This window comes from Geotrypetes seraphini, chromosome 7 (genome assembly GCF_902459505.1).
Source record: "Geotrypetes seraphini chromosome 7, aGeoSer1.1, whole genome shotgun sequence".
In the NCBI taxonomy this organism is placed as follows: domain Eukaryota; kingdom Metazoa; phylum Chordata; class Amphibia; order Gymnophiona; family Dermophiidae; genus Geotrypetes; species Geotrypetes seraphini.
The window spans coordinates 77,235,256-77,257,561 of record NC_047090.1 but is presented as its reverse complement, the minus strand read 5'-3'; the positions used below and the strand labels follow the sequence as shown (position 1 = coordinate 77,257,561).

The 22,306-nt window shown below is 43.1% G+C and overlaps 1 protein-coding gene across 7 annotated transcripts in view; it reads left to right on the top strand.

The window, feature by feature from the left end:
- Positions 1–22,306, top strand: part of MEIS2 (Meis homeobox 2) — a 659,015-nt gene that overhangs the window by 581,182 nt on the left and 55,527 nt on the right. For all 7 annotated transcript variants that reach the window (XM_033951333.1, XM_033951332.1, XM_033951331.1 and 4 more), the window contains exon 10: positions 16,813–16,871. In XM_033951333.1, the coding sequence (XP_033807224.1) occupies positions 16,813–16,871 (59 nt within the window). The remainder of the gene's footprint in view (positions 1–16,812; positions 16,872–22,306) is intronic.

Here is a 22,306-nt window from a genome sequence, read left to right as displayed (position 1 = left end):
ATACCTTGGCTCCGATTCCTCCCAGCCTTAATCTAGCAAATGTACTCCTTTAAAGGTTACTGGCTGATCCCAGTTTGGACACAGAGTGATGTCACTTGATGTGGATTTGCGAGTGAGAGCCAAAATTTTGGGGATTCCACTCAGTGCAGATTGGGTGAGAGTTTATCATTGTAACATCATAGAGAAGCTGTTAGCAATTAAAGACCTTTATGAGTTGGATCAATGAGTTTTATACTCAATGCCCTAGATATGCCCTAGCAGGATTAGTAGATAGTTTGGTAACTCTATATGACTCATGGGCCTGTTTGTCTGTATCTTTCTGGAGAAAAGATACAGACAAACAGGAACTTTTTTACATGGTTCCTTGCTTTTTGGATTGCATGGCATTGGTGTAATTTCAATATGGGGGGGGGGGGCGTGATAACTGGGCATCTTCGCCTAACAGACAAAATCCATAATTTCCTTCTGGTGTTGGGCAGGATAGGAAGTATGATGGCTAATTTGGAAAGGGTCATTATTTGGGCCATTGTATGATAGATGGTCAATCTCTTTTCTCCACATATGATGAGCTTAAAGTAAGATGGGGGTGTTTCCAACCAACATTTTTTTCACATATCTGCAAATCTGGAATTTTTTTGTGGAAAACTCAGACAAGCTCCACAGGGGGAAATTTTCTAAAGATTGACAAATTCTTTATATCTCTTCCAATTACCTTGAACTCTATATCAGTCTAGTACTAGATGGGGCAGGAGGAGTGAACAGAGCATTTCTTGGAACACCTAGCACAAGAGTGGGCCTCTGAGCTGGGGAAAGATATGTCACCTATGTCCAGCTGTTACCTGGAGCTCCAGAGATGCCTAGCTGCGGGAGATACAATTTAAAATTTCCTGATATCGGGGGTAAAGGTGGGTCTATAGGAGTCAGAAGATTGTGTGAAGTATAAATGTGCGCAAGGAACTTTGTTATATATATCGGCTGATTGTATTAAATCGGACCCATACTGGTACGGTATTCTGAAGACCTTGTCATACCTCATAGCAAATACCAGTCATGGTATTATTCAGTTCTTATCCTTGGCTTTCTCCAACCCCTTGAAGAGCAGCAACTGAATACAGCGCAATGTAAATTTATTTCTATAACTCTCCTGTTGGCAAAAGGGGCATTATACGTGTGTGGATGTCTAAGTTCCCCCCCAAAGACCAGGATTTGGAAGGAATGTACGAGAGAAATGGCACATTGGGAGTTGCGTGCACAGCATATGGATCGGAAGGCTAGTCACTTGGCCTGTTGGTCCTAGTGGTGTAGCTGCCTTTTCTTATGATTTTGCTGCCTATTTTTCTTCCTGAACATATCACATGTATGGTTTTTCCCTGAGAAGTTTTCCCTGCATGTATGGGAGCGATGGATATCTTCCTAGGGTATGAGGGGGGCGTGGTTGAATAAATGGAATTTTTATTTGGAGACAATTTTGTGCCATATTTCATGTGCTTGCTTTCTGTCCAGACACTTTGGGCTCCTTTTACGAAGCTGCGATAGCGGTTTTAGCACGCGCTAGACGCTAACATCAGCATTGAGCTGGCGTTAGTTCTAGCCATGTAGCGCGGGTTTATTGTGTGCTAAAATTCTGCACGCGCTACAAACGCTATTGCAGCTTAGTAAAAGGAGCCCTTTGTCTCACCTTTGGCCAGGTAACCAAAGAACTTACCCACAGTGGGGGGCCTTGTTTTCAACTTACCTGTCTCTCAGTGAGACTGTCAAGCACGTCAGATCTGTCTGATTGTACACAATGTTCTTGTTGCTATTTCAGTCTTTCAAGTTGTGTTCTTTATGGTTTGTGTGTATTGTAGTTGAAAATTTAAACAAAAATTAATCAAACGAAAAAAAAATAATTGCTTTGTTAACATGAAAATGCATGCAAAGGAGCTGCATGCAGAATTATTTCCAATGTAGCAAACTGCATTAAAGATTCATAGGTTTTGCATCTGGATTACAACTAAAGCTTTCCTTCACCTTTGCAGATTAAATAGAGTTTAAAATTCAATTGAAGTCCGTGAAAATTTTTAAAAAATCAATTCTGAAGTTTGGGTTGTCTACGAATGGGAGCCACAAGTCCCAGAGCACCCTTGTCCCAGTCGCTCTGAGGCAGGGCACCCCTAGCCTAGGTTCTCAGAGTTAGGGCAATTGAGTAATGAACCAATTAACACTGATAATTGGGCATAATAATTATCATCGCTAATTGGAAGTAATTAGAATTTCTACATGCATCCTGCTAGATGCTATTCTATAAAGATGTCAACAGATCTGAAAAGGGGGTGTGCCCATAGAAGGGTGATTGGCAGGGTATGGACATTTCAAGCATTTGCACATGGTGTTATTTATTCATTTTTTATTTATAAAAAAATTTATATACCACATACAACTATGCAGTTTCCATATGGCATACATAGAATTTCCCTCCTTGCGCCTAAAATATAGGCACATATCCCGTCACGTAACATTATTCTATAAATGGCCCCAAGCTCAAAGCACTGTTTATAGAATATTTTTTTTAGCACCAATTGTTTGGTGCCATATGTGATAGAGTCGTTTAAATACCTAAGTAATGTAAATGCGCATGAGTCGAATCTCTTTCATTTGAAAGGAAACTCTGCAATGAGGACATAGGATGAAATTAAGAGGTGATAGGCTCCAGAGTAATCTGAGGAAATACTTTTTTACTGAAAGGGTGGTAGTCTCCCAGAAGAGGTGGTGGAGACAGAGACTGTGTCTGAATTCAAAAGGGCCTGGGATAGGCACGTGGGATCTCTCGGAGAGAGAAAGAGATAATGGTTACTGCGGATGGACAGGCTAGATGGGCCATTTGTTTCTGTATGTAGAAATTAGTCCTATCTATTTAGGTCAGGGGTGTCAAAGTCCCTCCTCAAGGGCCGCAATCCAGTCGGGTTTTTCAGGATTTCCCCAATGAATATGCATGAAATCTATTTGCATGCACTGCTTTCATTGTATGCTAATAGAGCTCATGCATATTCATTGGGGAAAACCTGAAAACCCGACTGGATTGCGGCCCTCGAGGAGGGACTTTGACACCCTTAGGTAATGAGGCTGAATGAATCAAAAGTCTGTGTAGAATGGGAACCGTGGTGTAGGAAGGGTGACCGGCGCCAAGGGCGGTGGTGCCCCTCCCCCGCCCTCTTCCCCGCCTCCCCCGCCACATTTGCACTCCCGACCCCCTTCCCCATATCTTTTTAACTTCAGCACGAACGAAAAGCTTGCTGCCTGCATAGGTTTTGGAGCTCTCTCTGATGTCACTTTCTCCAGAGAAAATGCCGAAGCCGATGTGGACAGCTCGCACTGAAGTTAAAAAGGTATGGGGAAGGGGCGAGGGCGCGCGCGCCAAGGGGAGGAGTGAGAAGGGGGAGCAAAGAGAAGGTGGGGTGCCGGCATCCCGAGGTGGAGCCCCCTCACACCCCCCTTATTACGCCACTGAGTGGGAAGATTTTAAGAGAGCTATGATCCTGTGAGTGTTGGGGCAGGGGTTTGAAAGAACTACAGTACTCTCCTGAAATTCGGGGGGGGGTTCCATTCCAGGAACCCCTGCGAATTTTTTTTTTAAAACCGCAAATGCGCTTTTTCACCTGTCAAAAGGCAGGGGAGAGCAGCTGGAGAGGCAGGAGAGGGTAGCTGGAGTGCCGGCGGGTGAAGAAAATCACTCGTGGCCTGCTCTGACCACCTCTTCCTGTAGTAAATCAGGCTACACCAATCAGGAGCTGCTTTGACACGCAGCTCCTGATTGGTGTAGCCAGACTTTACTACAGGAAGAGGCAGTCGAAGCAGACTGCGAATGAGCGAGCCCGCAATTTGCGAACTATGAATTCGCAGGGGAACACTGTATGGTGAAGTACTAGGGCTTGTCAATTTTAGGATTAGATTTTTGTTTTTTTATACAACTAGTGGCCAACTTAAGCAATTTTGCATGCTGAATCTAAAGCTGTCTTCAGAATTTGCTCAAAGTGAGTCTTACCGACATCAAATCACAGTTGAAATATGTAGAAATTAATAGTCTGAACGACATCTGTAGCCACATAATAGTCTTTAAAATGTTAATTATATAGTTAATTTCATGTTATTTAATAAAATCCAGCAAGAATGTCATATCTTGTTTGCTTCTGTTTCGGTTCATGATCTCCCTGCGGACTCCCCTTTTACAAAACAGTAGTGCAGTTTGTAGCGTCGGCTGTGGCAGTAACGGCTACTACTATTAATTCTATAGCACTACCAGACGTATGTAGCACTGTACAGAGTCACAAAGAAGAAGACAGTCCCTGCTCAAAAGAGCTTTCAATCTAAACAGCCAAGACAGACAAACAGGATGTCATGGATACAGTTAAGAGGAACAGTTAATCAGCTGGCTAGGTTGGTGGGCAGTGGGGAGTCGGGTTATGGATTGACGGCTATATCAAATTGGAATTCTGCGGCGGAGCTGTTACTGCCTCAGTCAGCGCTAAAAAACGCACTACTGTTTTGTAAAAGGGGGGGATAATATTCCCTCCTCTCCTGATTGTACACATGAGCATTAACCTCAGCTGTCATTTTACACACCTTTCTATGGACTGGGTGTGTGATGGCCAGTCTGGAACCACCAGGTAAGAGGAGGCTTAGAGACTCCAGAGCTCCAGTGAGAGGAGGTAGGTGGGGGAGCAGAGCTACTGCCAATTTTTGCTGAGGCCATGCCCCCCCCCCCCACCCACCCCCGTTCCGATGCCTATACTGTCCTGACTCTCTTTCCTGTCTTGTGGTTGGTGTGTAGTCCACAAAAGGATATTGCCTTACAATACAATAACACAACTACTAGCAACCTAGTTCATTCTGGGATATACAAAGAGAGCCAGTCATATCTGGGATGTCACAGTCTTAACAAGAATACAACTTCACAAAAAAATCTAAGATTAGTTAAAATCCAAGCAGGAGCTGTTAATAAAAACTAAATAACCAAAGATCTAAAACCTTCTGGTGAAAGGCAAAAAATATTCAAAAATTCAGTTGACAGTTCAGAGCGGTTTACAGCAAGATCTGCCAGACGCAGGTGAATTACATATCAGATTGCATTAATTGCATGTCTGAAGTCCTTAAAACAGATTTGTCAAAACAAATACATTTCGAATTATGTTATTTGTAAGGCTGAGATTTCTTAAGTGAATTTATCATACAGATAAGATTTCATAGATTATCCTATACATTTGGTATGATAGTGAGTTCACAAATAGACTTTGTATTGTATTATAAGTCCAGCTATAACTGGTCTTCTCCCATCGCACTCCTGCTTGAGTCAGAAGTCTTCCAGAAGCGCTATAGAAATGATAAGTAGTAGTAGTATTAAAGGATAATTAAATTTCCAAACTTGAAGCCTATCTCATGTCTTCGGTTGATGAACTTATTGGAAGATTAGGGGCAGCAAAGTTTATCTCTACATTGAACCTAACTAAGGAGTATTGGCATGTATCTCTTACTCTAGTAGTCAGGAAGAATACAGCTATTTTTCTATACCTGAGAGCTGTTTCAGTTCATCATGCTTCCGTTCAGTCTTCATGCCACTCCTGCTGTGTTTTAGTATCTGGTAGAATACCTTTTGCAACTCCATGATATTTACGCAATGGCTTGCCTAGATGATTTTGTGAACTACAGTGGTGACTGGGAAACCCATTTGAAATGCATAGAAGCTGTCCTTGCAAGTCTGCAGAAGGCCAATTTGACCATTAATCTGAAGGCCCGTTTCCTTGGAGGACAAGAAGTCCAGTACCTGGGTTATTCCACCTACAGATTTGGAAGGTAGACACCACTGTATGAGTGCCCTTTCTCCAGCCAAAGAAATAGGTAAGAGCTTTCTTGGGGCTTGTCAGTTATTATCAATGCTTTACCCAAAACTTTACAGAGAAGGCAAAACTGTTGATTCACCTGCTCCTAGTCAGAAGAGCTCCAGGAGTTAAAAGATATCTTTTGTTCAGATTGGCAAAACTGGGCCTCTTCTACCTTGAAAAGAGGAGACATGATCGAAACATTCAAAATACTGAAGGGAATAGACTTAGTAGATAAAGACAGACTCTTCACACTCTCCAAGGTAGAGAGAACGAGAGGGCACTTTCTAAAGTTAAAAGGGGATAGATTCTGTACATCCTTCTTCACCCAGAGAGTGGTGAAGAGCTGGAACGCTCTTCCAGAGTCTGTTGTAGGGGAAAACACCCTCCAGGGTTTCAAGACTAAGCTGGACGTTCCTGCTTAACTGGGACATACACTGGCGAGGCTGGACTCATTTTAGAGCACTGGCTTTTGACCTGGGGGCCGCCGCGTGAGCGGACTGCTGGGCACGATGGACCACTGGTCTGACCCAGCAGCGGCAATTCTTTTGTTCTTATGAACATCCCTAACTTCTATTGGACCTTCACATGCAGATGGACATAGTCTTGGGAGCAGTTCTAGCCCAGGAAAAGGATGATCAGGAGCCACCAACCTTTATAAATAGGAAGTTGCTTCACCAAGAGAAAGCATATTTAGTGATTGAGAAATAGGCACCGGCAATAACATTGGCACTGGAGGCATTTTGATACTACCTGCTGTGTTGCAGGTTTACACTGATAATGGCTCATCAGCCATTCAAATGAACAGCTAGGAACAAGGAAATTATTGTCTAGGGTTGGGGTGTTTCCTAAGCCTCCAGCCGTTCGGGAGGGAGAGGGGGAAGGAGATTATGATTGTTTTGTTGAAAGTAGCAGGTTATAAGTTTTTGAATTAAATTGAAGATTATATTATTTGTGAAACTGTGCTAATATTTCAGCCACTCTGGTAGGACTAAATTCAACTGTGAAAACATTGGGCTTTCTTTCCTGGGAAGTGACCCTGCTAGAGGCAGGTGCTCGACCCCAAAAGGTCAAGCTGAGAGGGAGAGTGTGTAAAGAGAGATAGTCCCAGTTCTCCTTAAATTATGAGCACTAGGGAGCCTTTGGAGACGAACAAGGTCCACATAAATAATTTAAAACTACAGACCCAGAGTGAGGAGGGAAGGCTCAGACTGAAGGAAGAAAGATTTCAGGAATAAAAGTTGCAGTGTTTAAGTGAAAATGACTATTTTGATCTTGTTGAGCCTGTAAGGTAAGCTAGATATTGTTTTTTAGGTTGTTGTAAATCAGTGGTCTTTAATGCAAGGCCTACAGGACAATGATTTTCTTCCAAGACTTCTTTGGCGGACCCCTGCTCTCATTCTGGAGTTTTGTTGTGGACCTTGAATTGAAGAACATTGCCTGGATCCAGGTTCTCGCCCACTTAACCAATCTGGTCTCTCTTTCTTGCTACCCCACACATCCTCTTATAGGTCTAGCAATTGCTCTCTCTCCCTCCTTCCCCATTCCCCAACCTGAAGTTCTATAAACTTGCAATAAAGCCAGGCTTCTTCCAGGCCAGCCCTGGGGGCCTTCTGTCTGTTGCAATTTCCCAGTTGCTGTGTAAGTGAAACATAGCAGAAGGAAAGTTCCAGAGTTAGCTAGAGGTAGAAAGGGAGAAGAAGGGAAGGTGGGAGAGCTGTTGGATCTGCAAGGGGAGGGTGGAGAGAGAGAGACTGACCAGATTGAGAGAGGGAGATATGCTGCACTCAGGGATGGAGAGAGAAATGCTGGATCATGGAGGAGGACAGGAAGGGAGAGTTACTGGCTCCATGTGCAGGAGGATTGGAAAAGAGGAGAGAATTAGATACAGTAGAAATGCTGGACTGGGTAGAAGCATAGGGAAAGAGGCACAGGTCCAATTATGGATAGGGGGAAGAAAAGAGAAAGAGGAGATGGTGCACATAAATGGAAGAGCAGAGAAGGGAGGGTGGAGATGGTGCATATGAACAAATTGGAAGGGAAGAGACGAGAGGGATGATGGTGCACATGGATGAAAGGGAAGGAGATGGTGTGCATGAACAGAGGGAAGGGAAGAGAGGGAGGTCATGCACATGGATGGAAGGGAGGGGAACAGAAAAGAGGGAGTAGATAGTGTACATGGATGAAGTGGAAGAGAAGATGATACATATATAGGGTTCAAAAAAACAAAAAATGCTAAAGCTCACGGCTTTAGCATTTTTTGGATTTTGCATATATGGGCATATACAGTATATATTGGGGGAAACCCGGACATGTCCTCTTTTTAGAGAACTGTCTGGGTGCCCGGAGGGATTTCCAAAATCAGGCAGTTTGTCTGGGTTTTGGAAATCCCTGAGCTCAAGGCAGCTTCTGGAGGACCTCTACACATGCGCGGATGACATGATGGCGTCATATGCATGCGTACATGCAAGTGACATAATCCTGTCAACATCCGTGCTTGCATAGAGGCCCTCCAAGTTTCAAGTTTTATTACCATTTGATGAATCTCATACAAATTTTCTAAGCGATGTACAATTTAAAAAGCCACTAGTTAGTGGTTTCACATACAATTGGATTTAAAAAAAAAACAACATACAAATTAAATAAATCAACTAACATTTTTGCAGTCATATAAAGACAGACATGATTGAAGGAGGAAAGGGGGGAACCAAGCTCAGGGAAAGAAATCAGAGGGTCATGTGAGGGCGGGGCTGGGAGTGGAACAGGGTGGGGCTTGGGCAGAATGGGGTGAGGCCATGTGTCTTCTTTTTTTTTAAAGAGGAAACCTGGCAACCCTATGCATATAGATGGAGGGCAAGGGAAGGAAAGAGGGCGGAGAGAATGCACATGAACAGAAGGGACGAAAGGGATGAGAGGGAAGAGATGGTGCATATGGGTGGAGAGTAAAGAAGAAAGAGAGGGAAGAGATAATATAAATAGATAGAGGGGAGGGGAAGTAAAGACAGAGAGGAGATTGTATGAATGGAGGGAAAGGGCAGAGAGTAGGAGATGGTGCACATGGATGGAGGGCAAAGGAAGGAAAAAGAAGGAGGAGATGTTATGAATCGAGGGGATGGGAAGACAGGGAGGAGATGGTGTACATGGATAAAGGAGAGGAGAAGAGATGGAAAATTAGACAGATCTGAGAAGTAGGCAGAAATTTGGAAGAAGGCTGAACATGAAAGAACGGTGGCAAAGATGGATGAAGGGCAGGTAGGAAAGAAAATAAATACCAGATGGACAGAAGGCTCCTGGAAATAAATACAGAGGGAAGTTGAACTAGGAATGAGATGATTAGAATAAATGAAATTACCAGACAACAAAGGTAGGGAAAAATATTTCAGTTTAGTGTTTGCAATATGTCAGTTTTGAGAATTTACATTTGCTGGTTTTATATTTTGTATTGTACAGGTGGAAATGCATTTTCTTTCTGTTTCTCTGGCGTTGCACTTTATGCAGAGTCTATCCTCTTAGAATTTCAGTAAAATTGTTTGTACTCTCAGTTTGTGATCACTTATCCTGTATTTGAAGAGATGCAGTCTGTGTTTTACATGTGTAACCAAGACCACATGTTCTGGTAGAAATGGGTGTGGGCATGCATTAGTTGGTGTCATGATCCCATGTAGGTCAGTTCTCCTTTAGCCCCTTATAGACCCACAGCGGCCCCAATTTAAAAATTAGCAAAGGCCACCATTGTAAAGAAACAGAGTAAATATTCAACCAGCGTTTTTTGACCAATGCTAGCATTATGTTTGGATAGTTAATGCCAGGCCATGTAAGGGCAAAAAACATTGAAAATCTGGATTTGTGCTGCTGCCTATCCCTTATCTGGATAAATGCAATATTCAGCACTTAACTACCTAAATCAGGGGTGTCAAAGTCCCTCCTCGAGGGCCACAATCCAGTCGGGTTGTCAGGATTTCCCCAATGAATATGCATGAGGTCTATTTGCATGCACTGCTTCATTGTATGCTAATAGATCTCATGCATATTCATTGGGGAAATCCTGAAAACTCAGCTGGATTGCAGCCCTCGAGGAGGGACTTTGACACCCCTGGCTTAAATGAATCCATAAGAACATAAGAATAGCCTTATTGGGTTTTATGCAGACCAATTTATCACTTACCTGTATGAGTGCTGACTCCGCCTCCAGACTGTGCACAAAATAGCCAAGCAGTGGTGTAGCAAGGGAGGGATAGGGGGCGGATTGCTCTGGGCACCGGCCCATCTTATCCTCTCCACCCACCCACCTCTGGAAATCTCCAGCTATGAGCAGAACCTCCTCTCTGCTGCTCATATCAGCTTTGGCTCTCCTTCTGAAGCCATTTTCTGGTCGCAGAACCAAGAAGTGATATTGGCGAGAGAGCCAAGGCTTGCGCGAGTAGTAGGGAGGAGGTGCTGCTCGCTGCCAGCCAAGATTTATTTTATTTATCTTTGAAACAATTTTTATTGGCAGGAAGTACAAAACATCATGGTACAAAGAAATAATAAATACAGCATAGAATTCAAAGGAACTGTACTTCCCACTTAGATAAACACATAACCCCCGGAAACCATCCCAATTTATTTTTAAAATGTCTTCTCCACTTAATGCCTAATCAGTTTACATACATAATCAGCTACATACAGACTCATAACAGAAGAAAAACACTCATAACAGAAGAAAAACATTATCTCGTCAACCTCTTCCCTACAAACCTCATATTACATCAAATATACTTAAAAACATACCATTCTAATTTTATTCCGTTTCATCACACAATTGTTTCCCATGTATTACCTTTATAGGACCCCCAGGGACCCCTGAAGAAGACTTTTTGTTGAAACGTGGACCGTGTTGGGTCCTGTATCCCTAGCGGACTAGGTCCTTTAAGGCTCTTATGTGGATGATTTACTTTTTATGATTTACTTTTATTTTATGTGCATGATTTTAGTGTACCTTTGGAACTTTGATATTTTCAAATAAAGTCCATTTGGGAACATCGTCACTCCACAGAGTTTTTTTGGTTTAATCTAAAACAGTGTCATACAATTGAAAGAACAGTAGGTAATACATACATTACACTAATACCTGTATAGGTAACATATATATCATTCAAGATTTTCAGTTTCTTACATATAATAGTAACTTAATATAACATAACTAGTGTTTAAGCCCTTTACATTAACGGGTGCTAGAATATAGCAGCATTTCCCACCCTTCCCTGTGCAATAGCAGCATTTCCTGGCCTTCCCTGTGCAGAAGCATTCCCCCCCCCCCCCCCCCCACACACACACACACACACTTCCCTGTGCAGAAGCAGCATTTCCCACCCTTCCTTGTGCAACAGCAGCATTTCCTGGCCGCCCCCTTCCCTGTCCAGAAACAGCATTTCCCTCCCACACACACACTTCCCTGTGCAGAAGCAGCATTTCCCGCCGCCCCCTTCCCAGCACCGCGTTTAAATTATGAGAAAAGCGCTACACCGCGTTACCGCTGGCTTCGGCGTCTTCTATCCACTGCAGTCAACCCTAGCGGAAACAGGAAGTAGTCAGAGAGGGCGGGCCGCAGTGGACAGAAGACGGCAAAGCCAGCGTTAGTGCGGTGCAGCGCTTTTCTCAATTCAAACGTGGGTGAGCCGGCGAGAAAGAGGAGGCTTTGGCGGTGGTGGTTTTGGCGGTGAGTGAGAGCGGGAGGGGGGAGTCGCCGGCTGTGCTTTCCCGATCTGGCCACCGCATATGCACTCTGACCACGGACCTACGGATCACAGATCAGGGATCAGAGATCACGCAGGTCTGAGTGCGCATGCGCGGCTAGCATTTTATTATATAGGATATATAATATAAATGAAGAAAAAAGTTACCCAAATGTCATAATCAATATTTACTCCCCTCCCTCCAGCTCCCCACCCCCCATGGATGGGGAAAGGTAAATGAACCTAAGGAAAGATAAAATAAATATACATTATTATATTTTCACAAATTTAGCCAATTTTTAAAAAATTGAATTGAATTTTAATTTAATTTTTTTTTTTTTAACTTGTACAAATAAATGTTTTCAATTGTTTTTACACAATTTCAAATAGGGGTCCTTTTACTAAGGCACACTAGCCGTTTTAGCACACACTAAAATGGCTAGCACGCCTTAGTAAAAGGACCATCTAACTTGGCAATCCGTTCCACAAATGTGGGCATGCTACTGAAATAGCCGTTGATCACACTGTCTTCTAATATGTTTCACCAAGTGCCTCCATTGATAATCTCTTTGCTGACTGTGATCTCAATGAACTTGAAGGCATTCTGTATATTGTCTCAAAGTCTGCGCCAGATACTAAGGTACCACCCCATAAATTACCTGATGGACAATCGTCATTTGTATTCAATCCTCGACTGAATTTATTTATTTTAGCATTTATATACCACTTATAACCTAAGTGGTTTACATTCGCGCAAGCATTTTTCCCTCTCTGTTCTGATGGGCTCATACTCTGTCTAATGCATCTGAGGCAATGGAGGATTAAGTGACTTGCCCTGGGTTACAAGGAGTAGCATGAGATTTGAACCCACAACCTCAGGACGCTGAGGCTGTAGCTCCAGCCCCTGCGTCAATGCAGATGTTTTAGTGCCGGTTATAATATGTTCATTTCGAGCTACTCCTGCGATCATCCTGGCTCAGTATTTTGCACAACCTGCCGTGCCTTAATTGTAGATTTCACAATACCTATCAACAACGAATTACAAAAATCAAATTTTGAAATTACCGTGCTCCACCGTTTGAAAATCAGACATTCTCGATCCTCTACAATCTGGCTTTCACCCCCAATAGTCCACAGAGACTGCTCTCACTAAAGTCTGCAGTGACTTTTTCATGACCAGATCTAAGGGCTATACTCCATCATCATCCTTCTTGACCTGTCTGCTGCCTTTGATACTGTTAATCACAGCTTACTCCTTCATATGCTGTCCTCACTTGGATTCCATGAATCTGTCCTCTCCTGGTTTGCCTCCTACCTTTCCCAATGCACCTTTATTGTGTGTTGGTAGGTCCTCTTCTGGTGGTTGGAGTACCCCAGGGTTCTGTCTTAGGACCTCTTCTCTTTCTACATCTCTTCCCTCAGTGCCCTGATCTCCTCCCATGGTTTCCAATATCACCTATATGCTGATGACTCCCAGATCTACTCTCTATACCTGAAATTTCCCCTAAAGTCCAAGAAAAAGTCTCTGCCTGTTTGGCTGACATTGCTATCTGGATGTCCTGCCGTCATCTGAAACTATATGTCCAAGACTGAGCTGCTCCTCTTTCCTCCTAAACCCTCCACTCCTCCTTTCTCCATCTCGGTAAATAATACTCTCATTGTTCCAGTCTCCTCTGCTCGCAACCTTGGAGTCGTCTTCGATTCCGACCTCTCATTTTCTATGCATATCCAACAAGCTGCTAAGACCTGTTGCTTCTATCTCTTCAATATCACTGAAATTTGCCCCTTCCTCTCTGAGCATACTACCCGGACCCTTGTCCACGCTCTCGTAACCTCACACTTAGATTACTGCAATCTACTACTAACTGGTCTCCCACAGTGCCGCTTCTCCCCCCTGTAATCTGCTGCACGATTCATCTTCTACCAACCTCAATACATTCATGTCACCCCTCTCCTTAAGTCACTTCACTGGCTCCCTTTCCACCATCACATACAGTTCAAGCTCCTATTGCTGACCTACAAGTGTGTTTATTCTGCTGCCCTCAATATCTCTCCTTTCTTCTCTCTCCTTATACACCTCCCAGAGAACTCCGTTCCTCAGATCAGCTGCTCTTAGCTGTACCCTTCTCCTCCTCTGATAATTCCAGACTTTGTTCCTTTCATCTAGCTGTCCCCTATGCCTGGAATAAATTACCAGAGTTTGTCCGCCAAGCCTCTTCCCTTACCTTGTTTAAAATCAGACTGAAAACCCACCTTTTTAATATAGTCTTCAATCCTTAACCCTGCTCCTCTGCTCTCCAAGCCAGCCAGCTGATGAACCGTTCCCCTTAACTGTATCCATGACATCCTGTTTGTCTGTCTTGGCTGTTTAGATTGTAAGCTCTTTCAAGCAGGGACCGTTTTCTTCTTCTTTATGACTCTGTACAGCGCTGCGTACGGCTGGTAGCACAATAGAAATTATTAATAGCAGTAGACAATGCCATCAAAGATTTTACTCTAAATAAAGGAAAAGGAACTGGCAGGGGAGGAGTTCAGGGGTGTGCCTCAGGGGAGGGGGGAACCACCACCCCAGCCGCCTCCTTCCCTCACTACACCAGCGTAGCCAGGTATGTAGGGTTACCAGATATCTGGGAAAACCTGGACATGCCCTCTTTTTTGAGGACTGTCCGGGTGCCCGGAGGGATTTCCAAAACCTGGCAGTTTGTCCGGATTTTGGAAGATCCTGAGCTCGGGGCCGTGTCTCGAGGGCCTCTGTGCATGCACGGACGTCGACGTGGTGACATCACCTGCATACACACATGTGCGTGACATCATCACGTTGAAGACTGTGCATGTGCGGAGGCTCTCCAGATACGGCCCGGAGCTGAGGAAAGGAAGCATGAGGTTTGTGTGGGGACGGGGCAGGGGGTGGGATGGGGCGGGGCCACATGTTCTCTTCATTAAAAGAGGAAATCTGGTAACCCTACAGGTATGGCTTTAATGGTTAGTGCTGATATTCAATGGCACTAACCAGTTAAGTGCTACTGAATATCAGCAAATAGCCCCACAAAAGTGATTTAATTGACCAGAAGCCTCTCCTAGCTGGTTAAATTGTTTTCAGTATCGACCAAAACATTTTTGTTCTGCACCTGGACTTCGTTCAGTGTTTCTCAACTCGGTCCTGGAGTCCCCCCTTGCCAGTCAGATTTTCAGGATATCCACAATGAATATGCATAAACTTGATTTGCATCCACTGCCTCCATTATATGCAAATTTCTTTCATGCATATTCATTGTGAATATCCTGAAAATCTGACTGGCAAGGGGGGAACTCCAGGACCGAGTTGAGAAACACTGACTTAGTTCTCTTCAGGAGCCTTAACACACTTGGCCTTTGTTAAGATAGTAGCAGGGATGGCTTTTATCCATTAGGCAGCATAGACAATCGCCTAGGGCAGCATCTTCTAGGAGGCAGTAAAGAGCAGCTGCATTGAAAACAAAACAATAGCTCCTGATACCATAGTAACCAAAAAAAAAAAAGGCCATCAACACTTACTTGAAGGAGTGTGGGCAGGTTTCAAACAGCTCATTTACCTGAATAAATGTTTTTTTGGAAACTGTCCTTGTTTTACATATACTATATAAGATCATAGTTTAATATTTAAAAGTTAATGTCCAGATATAAATATTAGCAAGTTCTTTCTGGGAGGGTTGGTATTGAGATGCTCATGCTTGTTCAATTTAATTATTATGTAACGCTTGGGGAAGGGAGATAGGTGGCTAGAAGTTAATTGAAGGGGACACAAAGCCGAATGGTTGCTTAAGGCACCTAATATGCTTGCATAGGTCCTGGATGGTAGAATGAGAAAGAAGCTGCCAGCTCCTTTTCCTTTGTCTAGAGATTGGCCAGTGCCCAGGATTCAGCCTGTCAGGAGCCTTTTGAGCTCTTGGCAGAAAAGAGACAAAAAGACAATTTTCTCTCCTAAATCACTCCCTTATATGCCCCCTCTGTGACATCACCTACTCTCTTTCCGTGGCCTTCCAAATGGGGAAGCCAGGCATTTGCATATCCTCACACCTTTAACACAGCTATCAAGACGAGTGGTATTCCCTGCAGTATAAAATATATTATGCAAGTACAATTAACCATTGTAGGGACCGATATCATTCCAACATTTCTGGAATGAAATCATGTTTTCAGAGTTTGCAAACGTGAAGTTTCTAAGGGCAAGTCAGCTACCAAAAGAACAAGCCCAAAGTCTCCGTGTCCATCCCTTTTGCTAGGAAAATTCCAGCGTGGTTATTCAGAGGTCACTGTGAAAATACGGTGCTGTTATAGTGATGAATTCCTGCTTGTGACAGGAGTCGTGGAATGTTGGGTGCAGGTAGGTTTATCTAAACTAGTCTGAGCCAGGATAATTTTTTCTAGGGTTGTTGGTTTTTTGTTTTTTTTTTCAACTGTGCTTATTTTACTCTAAATGTAAGTACTGATAATACAATATGAAAAACTGCAGGTACTTTCTCTTGGACTACCAAGCAAATTAAGTGCAGCTTTTTATTAGCCAAATAGTTAATTGTTTTCAGACACTGTAAGTCATTACCACTACCTGGAATTTAATGGATGTGGGGATGTATCTTTTACTATTTGCTTGCCCTTTTGACCATCTTTCACTAGATTCTGGGAAGGCAAGTACAGACAGGGAAATATCCTAAGCTCTGGTCAGCAGCTTCCTTGCTCTCTGCCCTTGGTAACTTGAATTTATAAAGGTTGCCCCTCAGCTAACATGACCTCCAAACGACCCCTGGCTTTACATGCTCAGCCAGCAGGAGTTCCAGATGCACTGGAACCCTTCTGGGTCTGCAGTTATTATAGCTCTCCTTGTGATAAAACTTCATACATCCTAATTAATGGCTTTGCTGACCTAACAGTACCATGTGAAAACAGAGTGGCAAAGCCTGTTCCTCATTTATGCCTAGCTAGAGTTGTCACTTGAACTTCTGGAGAACTTTAAGCTAGGATTCCTTCAATTTATAAGGAGGACTTGGCTATTCCCTGCACTTCCTTTAGCAATTTAAACTCATTTGTGGAGGTGGCAAAGCTCAGCATCAAGCCCTTGTTAAACCTGTTGTGTGGCTTGAGCACAGAAAGCAAACCTTAAAGTTAAGTTTGTGCTGCAGTATCTGGCACTACAAATAGAAGAGAGAGGGGCTTTAAATGTACATTAGCTGTTTGATGAAGACCTTGTATTTCTCTCTGCTCTCTTTCAGGTTTATTAATGCCCGAAGAAGGATAGTTCAGCCAATGATTGATCAGTCAAATCGTGCAGGCAAGTTCTAAAGTCATTTCTGTATTCCAGTCCTTCAGAAAGCAGAACTTAGATTGTAAGCCTTCTTGGACAGGGAAATACCTACTGTACCTGAACACAGCTTGCCTTGAGCTTGCATTTGGAAAGGCGCGTAATTAAATCTAAATTCCAAATCCAAAGTTATTCAGCACCAGTTCATCACCTGCTGTACAAAGGCTTCAGCAAAGCATGCTGGGAGAAGGGGGCTTTATGGCCCCAGAATTCCACTGTAGGAAACACACTCCACTAATTGGTGCTAATTGGAGATTTCCCACCCTGACTCTACTGAAATGGCTTTTTATTTTCTGTCTGAATTGGTAATTGGGTACAGTTTGTTTGACTATGAACTCTTGAATTGCTTGGTGTTGTCTGTGTCCAATCAGGAGGACAATCTCACTTTCTTGCTCCCCACAACTCCTGGATGCATGCATGGCTTTAAGGTCTGCACAGCGAGCTGGGCAAACTCATTGTATCCATTATTTGTCCATTCTATTCACACTATGTTGCTGACGTCTACCTTACATGGCAGGATATTTATTTTTTACTAACAGGTTATTACTGTTTCTATCCAAAATACATCACACTTACATACTATGTTAAACCTATTCTTTCTAAATATTTATTTATGGATTTATTTACGTGACAGGATGCATTTTTGGTTGCTGTTGTTTTCAATTTGAGCTTCTCTTGCTGAACCACTGGTGATGTGTTTATTGTTCAAAGCTACAAAGCAAGTGGTGAAATGCTAATCGCAATGCTGAGTAACAAGCATTCACTCCCACTGCCAGAGAACTGTGCTTTTCAGTAAGGAGGATCCAGGATAAACCTTCCTCCATCAGACAGGGAATCTGATCGCTTCTGAGGTCAGGGGAGAATGTTATCTTGACACTGATTGCCCTTACTGTTTTCCCCCTAATATTTTGAAAGGGTTATTAATCCTTTCAGAAGCAACATTTCAACTTATTGACCACAAACCGATGAAAATAAAATGAAATAACTGTTCCTCTCAGAACAATGAGAAATACAGGAATTATGTGACATGGAAACCAAGGGTCTGATGTAGTAAGGAGTCAGTTCTACTGTCTTTGTAAGTGGCAGCTCTGAATATATGAATAGTGTGGTAACCATATTGGCACTGTGGGGGTCATTCTATAAAGTCCATGTTAACAGTTACATGCTGATTATGCATATAAATTAGACAAATTGTATTATGTATATATATATATATATGGTATTATATATATATATATTATCTGTATATACATATATATTATATATGGTATTATATATATGGTATTATATATATAAATGGTATTATATATATATATATATATATATATATATATTCTGACCAGCTTGTACCGGGTGTGCGACTATATATATATATATATATATATATATAGTCACACACCCGGTACAAGCTGGTCAGAAAATATATATATATATATATATATATATATAATACCATTTATATATATAATACCATATATATAATACCATATATAATATATATGTATATACAGATAATATATATATATAATATATATATATATATATATATATAGTCGCACACCCGGTACAAGCTGGTCAGAATGGCTTCCGGGACGTGCGCAAGACTCCAAAATCCAGACGTGCCTTTCTCAGGTGAAAAGCCCTGCTGGTGATTCAATGTCAGCTAATATATAAAGAAAACCAGTTAGCTGAATGTTCAATGAAAAATAGAGCTGCTTTATTTGACAGTAGCGTGGAAACCAACACTGTAGCTACTGTTCTCAAAGTCCACATTCAAAGAATAGCAAGTTCAAAACAAAACCAAAATACAGCTCAAAGAAAATGGCTAATAAGTCAGCCAAGGTCTGAGCAGCCCCTTTCTTCAGGGTATATCACTGCTGGTCTTAATTAGCCTTAGTCCCAGACCATGAAAACCATAATTGATAATTGTAAGTCCATTTGCTTCTTCCAGCATAGCCTGGAATTGTACAGGCTTTCCCCTGCCAGTTCAGGTAAGCTGGCGGGGGTGGGGAGTTGCTGAATCCACTTTACAAAAACTTGCCAGAAAAATGGCCCCACAATCCCAACCCAGGATCTTTTGTGGATTCAATCCCCTCAACTCCCATTAACCTCAATCAATAGCACAATCTTATTTTCACATGAGGAAAAACAAAATCCCCACATTCAAAAATACAGTTCACAGTCCTTCCCTAATTGAAGAGATTTCTTCAGGAGTGGAGCCTTTAACAATGCTTCCCACTCACAAGCAGTTAGCACAAGTCCCAAACAAAATGCAGTGCCAAAAACACAAAGAGAAACTTAGCTTTCCTCCATGGGAATTTCCTCAGGCTCCCAGGTAAGGTCCATAGGTTCCTCAGTCTGTAGACTATCAAGCAGAGACGGCTCATCCAGGTCTCTCATCTCAACTTCATTTTCAGTTTGGAACCTGGAAGCACCTGGCCATGAGTCTCCTTCCAGAGCTGGATCCAGACTGACTTTACTCAGCCTGCTCTGCTCTATTTGGCCAGCCTTCAGAGAGCCACGCAGTGGCGTACCTAGGGTATGTGGCACCCGGGGCCCAGCATTTTTTGACACCCCCCCATGTAAAAAAATATTTTTTTGTAATGACCATGAAACGGAATAAATGGTCAGAATAGAAACAGGCAGTGAAAATTTTCTTATATTCCAAACATAACATAACATAAATTATGTCTGAATTGTCATGACATCAGAAGTACATATGGAGTAGTTGAAGGTGATGCTTGGGACAGTTCTGATTGTGTTAGTTCGGTTTTATGTGTTTTTTGAATAGAAGGGTTTTTATTTCTTTTTTGATGGTTTTGTAGTCTGTGGTTGAGGTCAATAGGTTGTAGAGTTGGGGGTCGAGTGTTGCAGCTCGATTGGCTAGGAGGTTGTCGAACAGTTTTTTTCTTTTGACGTTTTTGGTTGGAGGGTGTGTGAATGGTGCGTGAGTTCTCCTATGTCTGTTTGAAGTGGATTGAATTATTTAGCTGAAGAAATTAGTTACCCCCTCATCCCACACACATTAATTCTCTTCCATTTTTGTTCCCATTATAAAAAACACTGATAAGTTCCCAGAAAAAAAATACATTAAAATAAGAAGTGAAAACAAAGGCCCCTACAGATGAGAACATAACATAAGAATAGCCTAACTGGGTCAGACCAATGGTCCATCATGCCAGTAGACCATTCTCATGGTAGCCAATCCAGGACACTAATACCTGGTCAAAACCCAAAGAGTAGCAACATTCCATGCTACCGATCCAGGGCAAGCAGACACTTCCCCCGTGTCTTAATAACAGATTATGGACTTTTCCTCCAGGAATTTGTCCAAATCTTTCTTAAAACCAGCTACACTATCTGCTTTTACCATAACTTCTGGCCACTTCATTTTTAAGTTTAGATCTTTCCTTTTAAACAGAGACCTTGCTAGATGTCAAATACAGCACAAGGTAACTTCACATGGACTTAGCTGTGCAGGAAATGTGAATCTCCTCATACACCCACCATATAGTGCAAAAATGTGCAAAGGTCTGTTTTTTTCTTTCGATCACTACATAGCCTAATGCCACACAAGCAGCGCTGTTACAAACATATTCTGTAGGTCAATGCTAAGGATAACAAAGTTTCCTTCCTTGGACCAGAAGGAGATACTGATAAACCACTGGAAGAGATCCCAAAACAACACCCAAAGACCCACTCAGTGTGTGAACCAGTTGAGTGGAGTGGACTAACTGGGGGGTGGAAATGGGCCCGGAGTTTGCACAGCAGAATTTCCCAGACCACCTCTTCCTCTCAACACATTGACACGCTGCCACCACCACCACTAGGAACACCTCACTGGGTAGGCCAGCTATGCTATAAACTTTATAAAACACATTATTATATTTTCTTATAAAGCACATATTTTAACTGAACTCTCTGACATCCTCAGCCTTTCCATTCACAAAAATAGAAGGAAGAAAAGTTCCCATTTCCTGCTGTCTCATGTCCCCGGCCTATACAATATTTTTTTTCTGCAGACCCTTCAAAAGTCTGACCAAATCCTCGTTTCACTTGCATTATAAAGTACTGAGGATGCCATCTCTCCCCAATCCCAGGTCCTAAAGTCTAAGACAGTAGCGCAAACTAATGCTGCCAGATTCAGGAAAAAAAATTTTGATTCGATTCAGCCTATTGAATTGGTTTTTCAATTCGATTTTCCTGCCCAGTTGGGTGATTTTTTTCAAAACTCCTGGTGGGTTTTATAGCTTTTTCACCCCCTTTGGCTTCTCCTAATCACACTGGCGCTGTGGTGTAAATAAAATAAAGAAACAAAAAGGACTTTTCCTCTCTCTGTTAAATCCTAGCTCACGTTTGCAGTCCAACACCAGCTCTGGCAGGATACACATTTCAAATCTGACATATTATAATCACAAAACAGAAAATAAAATTAATTTTTCTACCTTTTGTTGTCTGGTTATATTTCAAATCTTGTTGGTCCAAGGCTCTGGTTTTCTTCTGATAACTTGGGGTCTCCTTCTTTCTGCATGCTAACCATCCATCTGCCAACTCTGTCCTCCCTTTCCATTTCCCTTCCCTCCCCAGGAAGTCTGGTATCTTTCCTTTTTTTCATCTCCCTCCACAGATCCACCTTTTCTTAACTACCCTTTCATCCGGCATCTCTCCCTCCTTCCCCACCATCCGAGTCCACCATCTCTCCCTTTCTTTTCCCAATTACCCTCCTATCCAGTATCTCTATCCCTCCTCCACACCATCCCTTGTGTCCAATTTCTCTCCCTTTCTGTTCCTTCCCTCCCTAAATCCCATAGTCCATCATCTCTCTCCCTCTCCTCTATTTTCAGACCCATTATTTCTTCCTCCCCCCCCAAAGTTTGGCATATGCACGTCTCTTTGAACACCCCCTTCCCTCCGTGTACTTCTAAACCAGGGTCCCCCCAAAGGCCTGTCCCCCCTTAAAGGTCTGCCTGTCCCCCCTTGAAGGCCTGCACCCCCCTTGAAGGCCTGTCCCACCTCCTTGAAGGCCTGTCCCCCCCCTTGTAGGCCTGTCCCCCCCTTGAAGGCCTGCCTGCCTGTCCCCCCCCCTTGAAGGCCTGTCCCCCCCTTGAAGGTCTGCACCCCTCCTGAAGGCCTGCACCCCCCCCGAAGGCCTGTCCTCCCCCCTTGTAGGCCTGTCCACCCCCTTGTAGGCCTGTCCCCCCCCTTGTAGGCCTGCCTTCCTGTCCCCCCCTTGAAGGCCTGTCCCCCCCGAAGGCCTGCACCCCCCTGAAGGCCTGTCCCCCCTTGAAGGCCTGCACCCCCTTGAAGGTCTGCACCCCCCCGAAGGCCTGAACCCCCCCGAAGGCCTGCACCCCCCTTGAAGGCCTGCACCCCCCTTGAAGGCCTGTCCCACCCCCTTGTAGGCC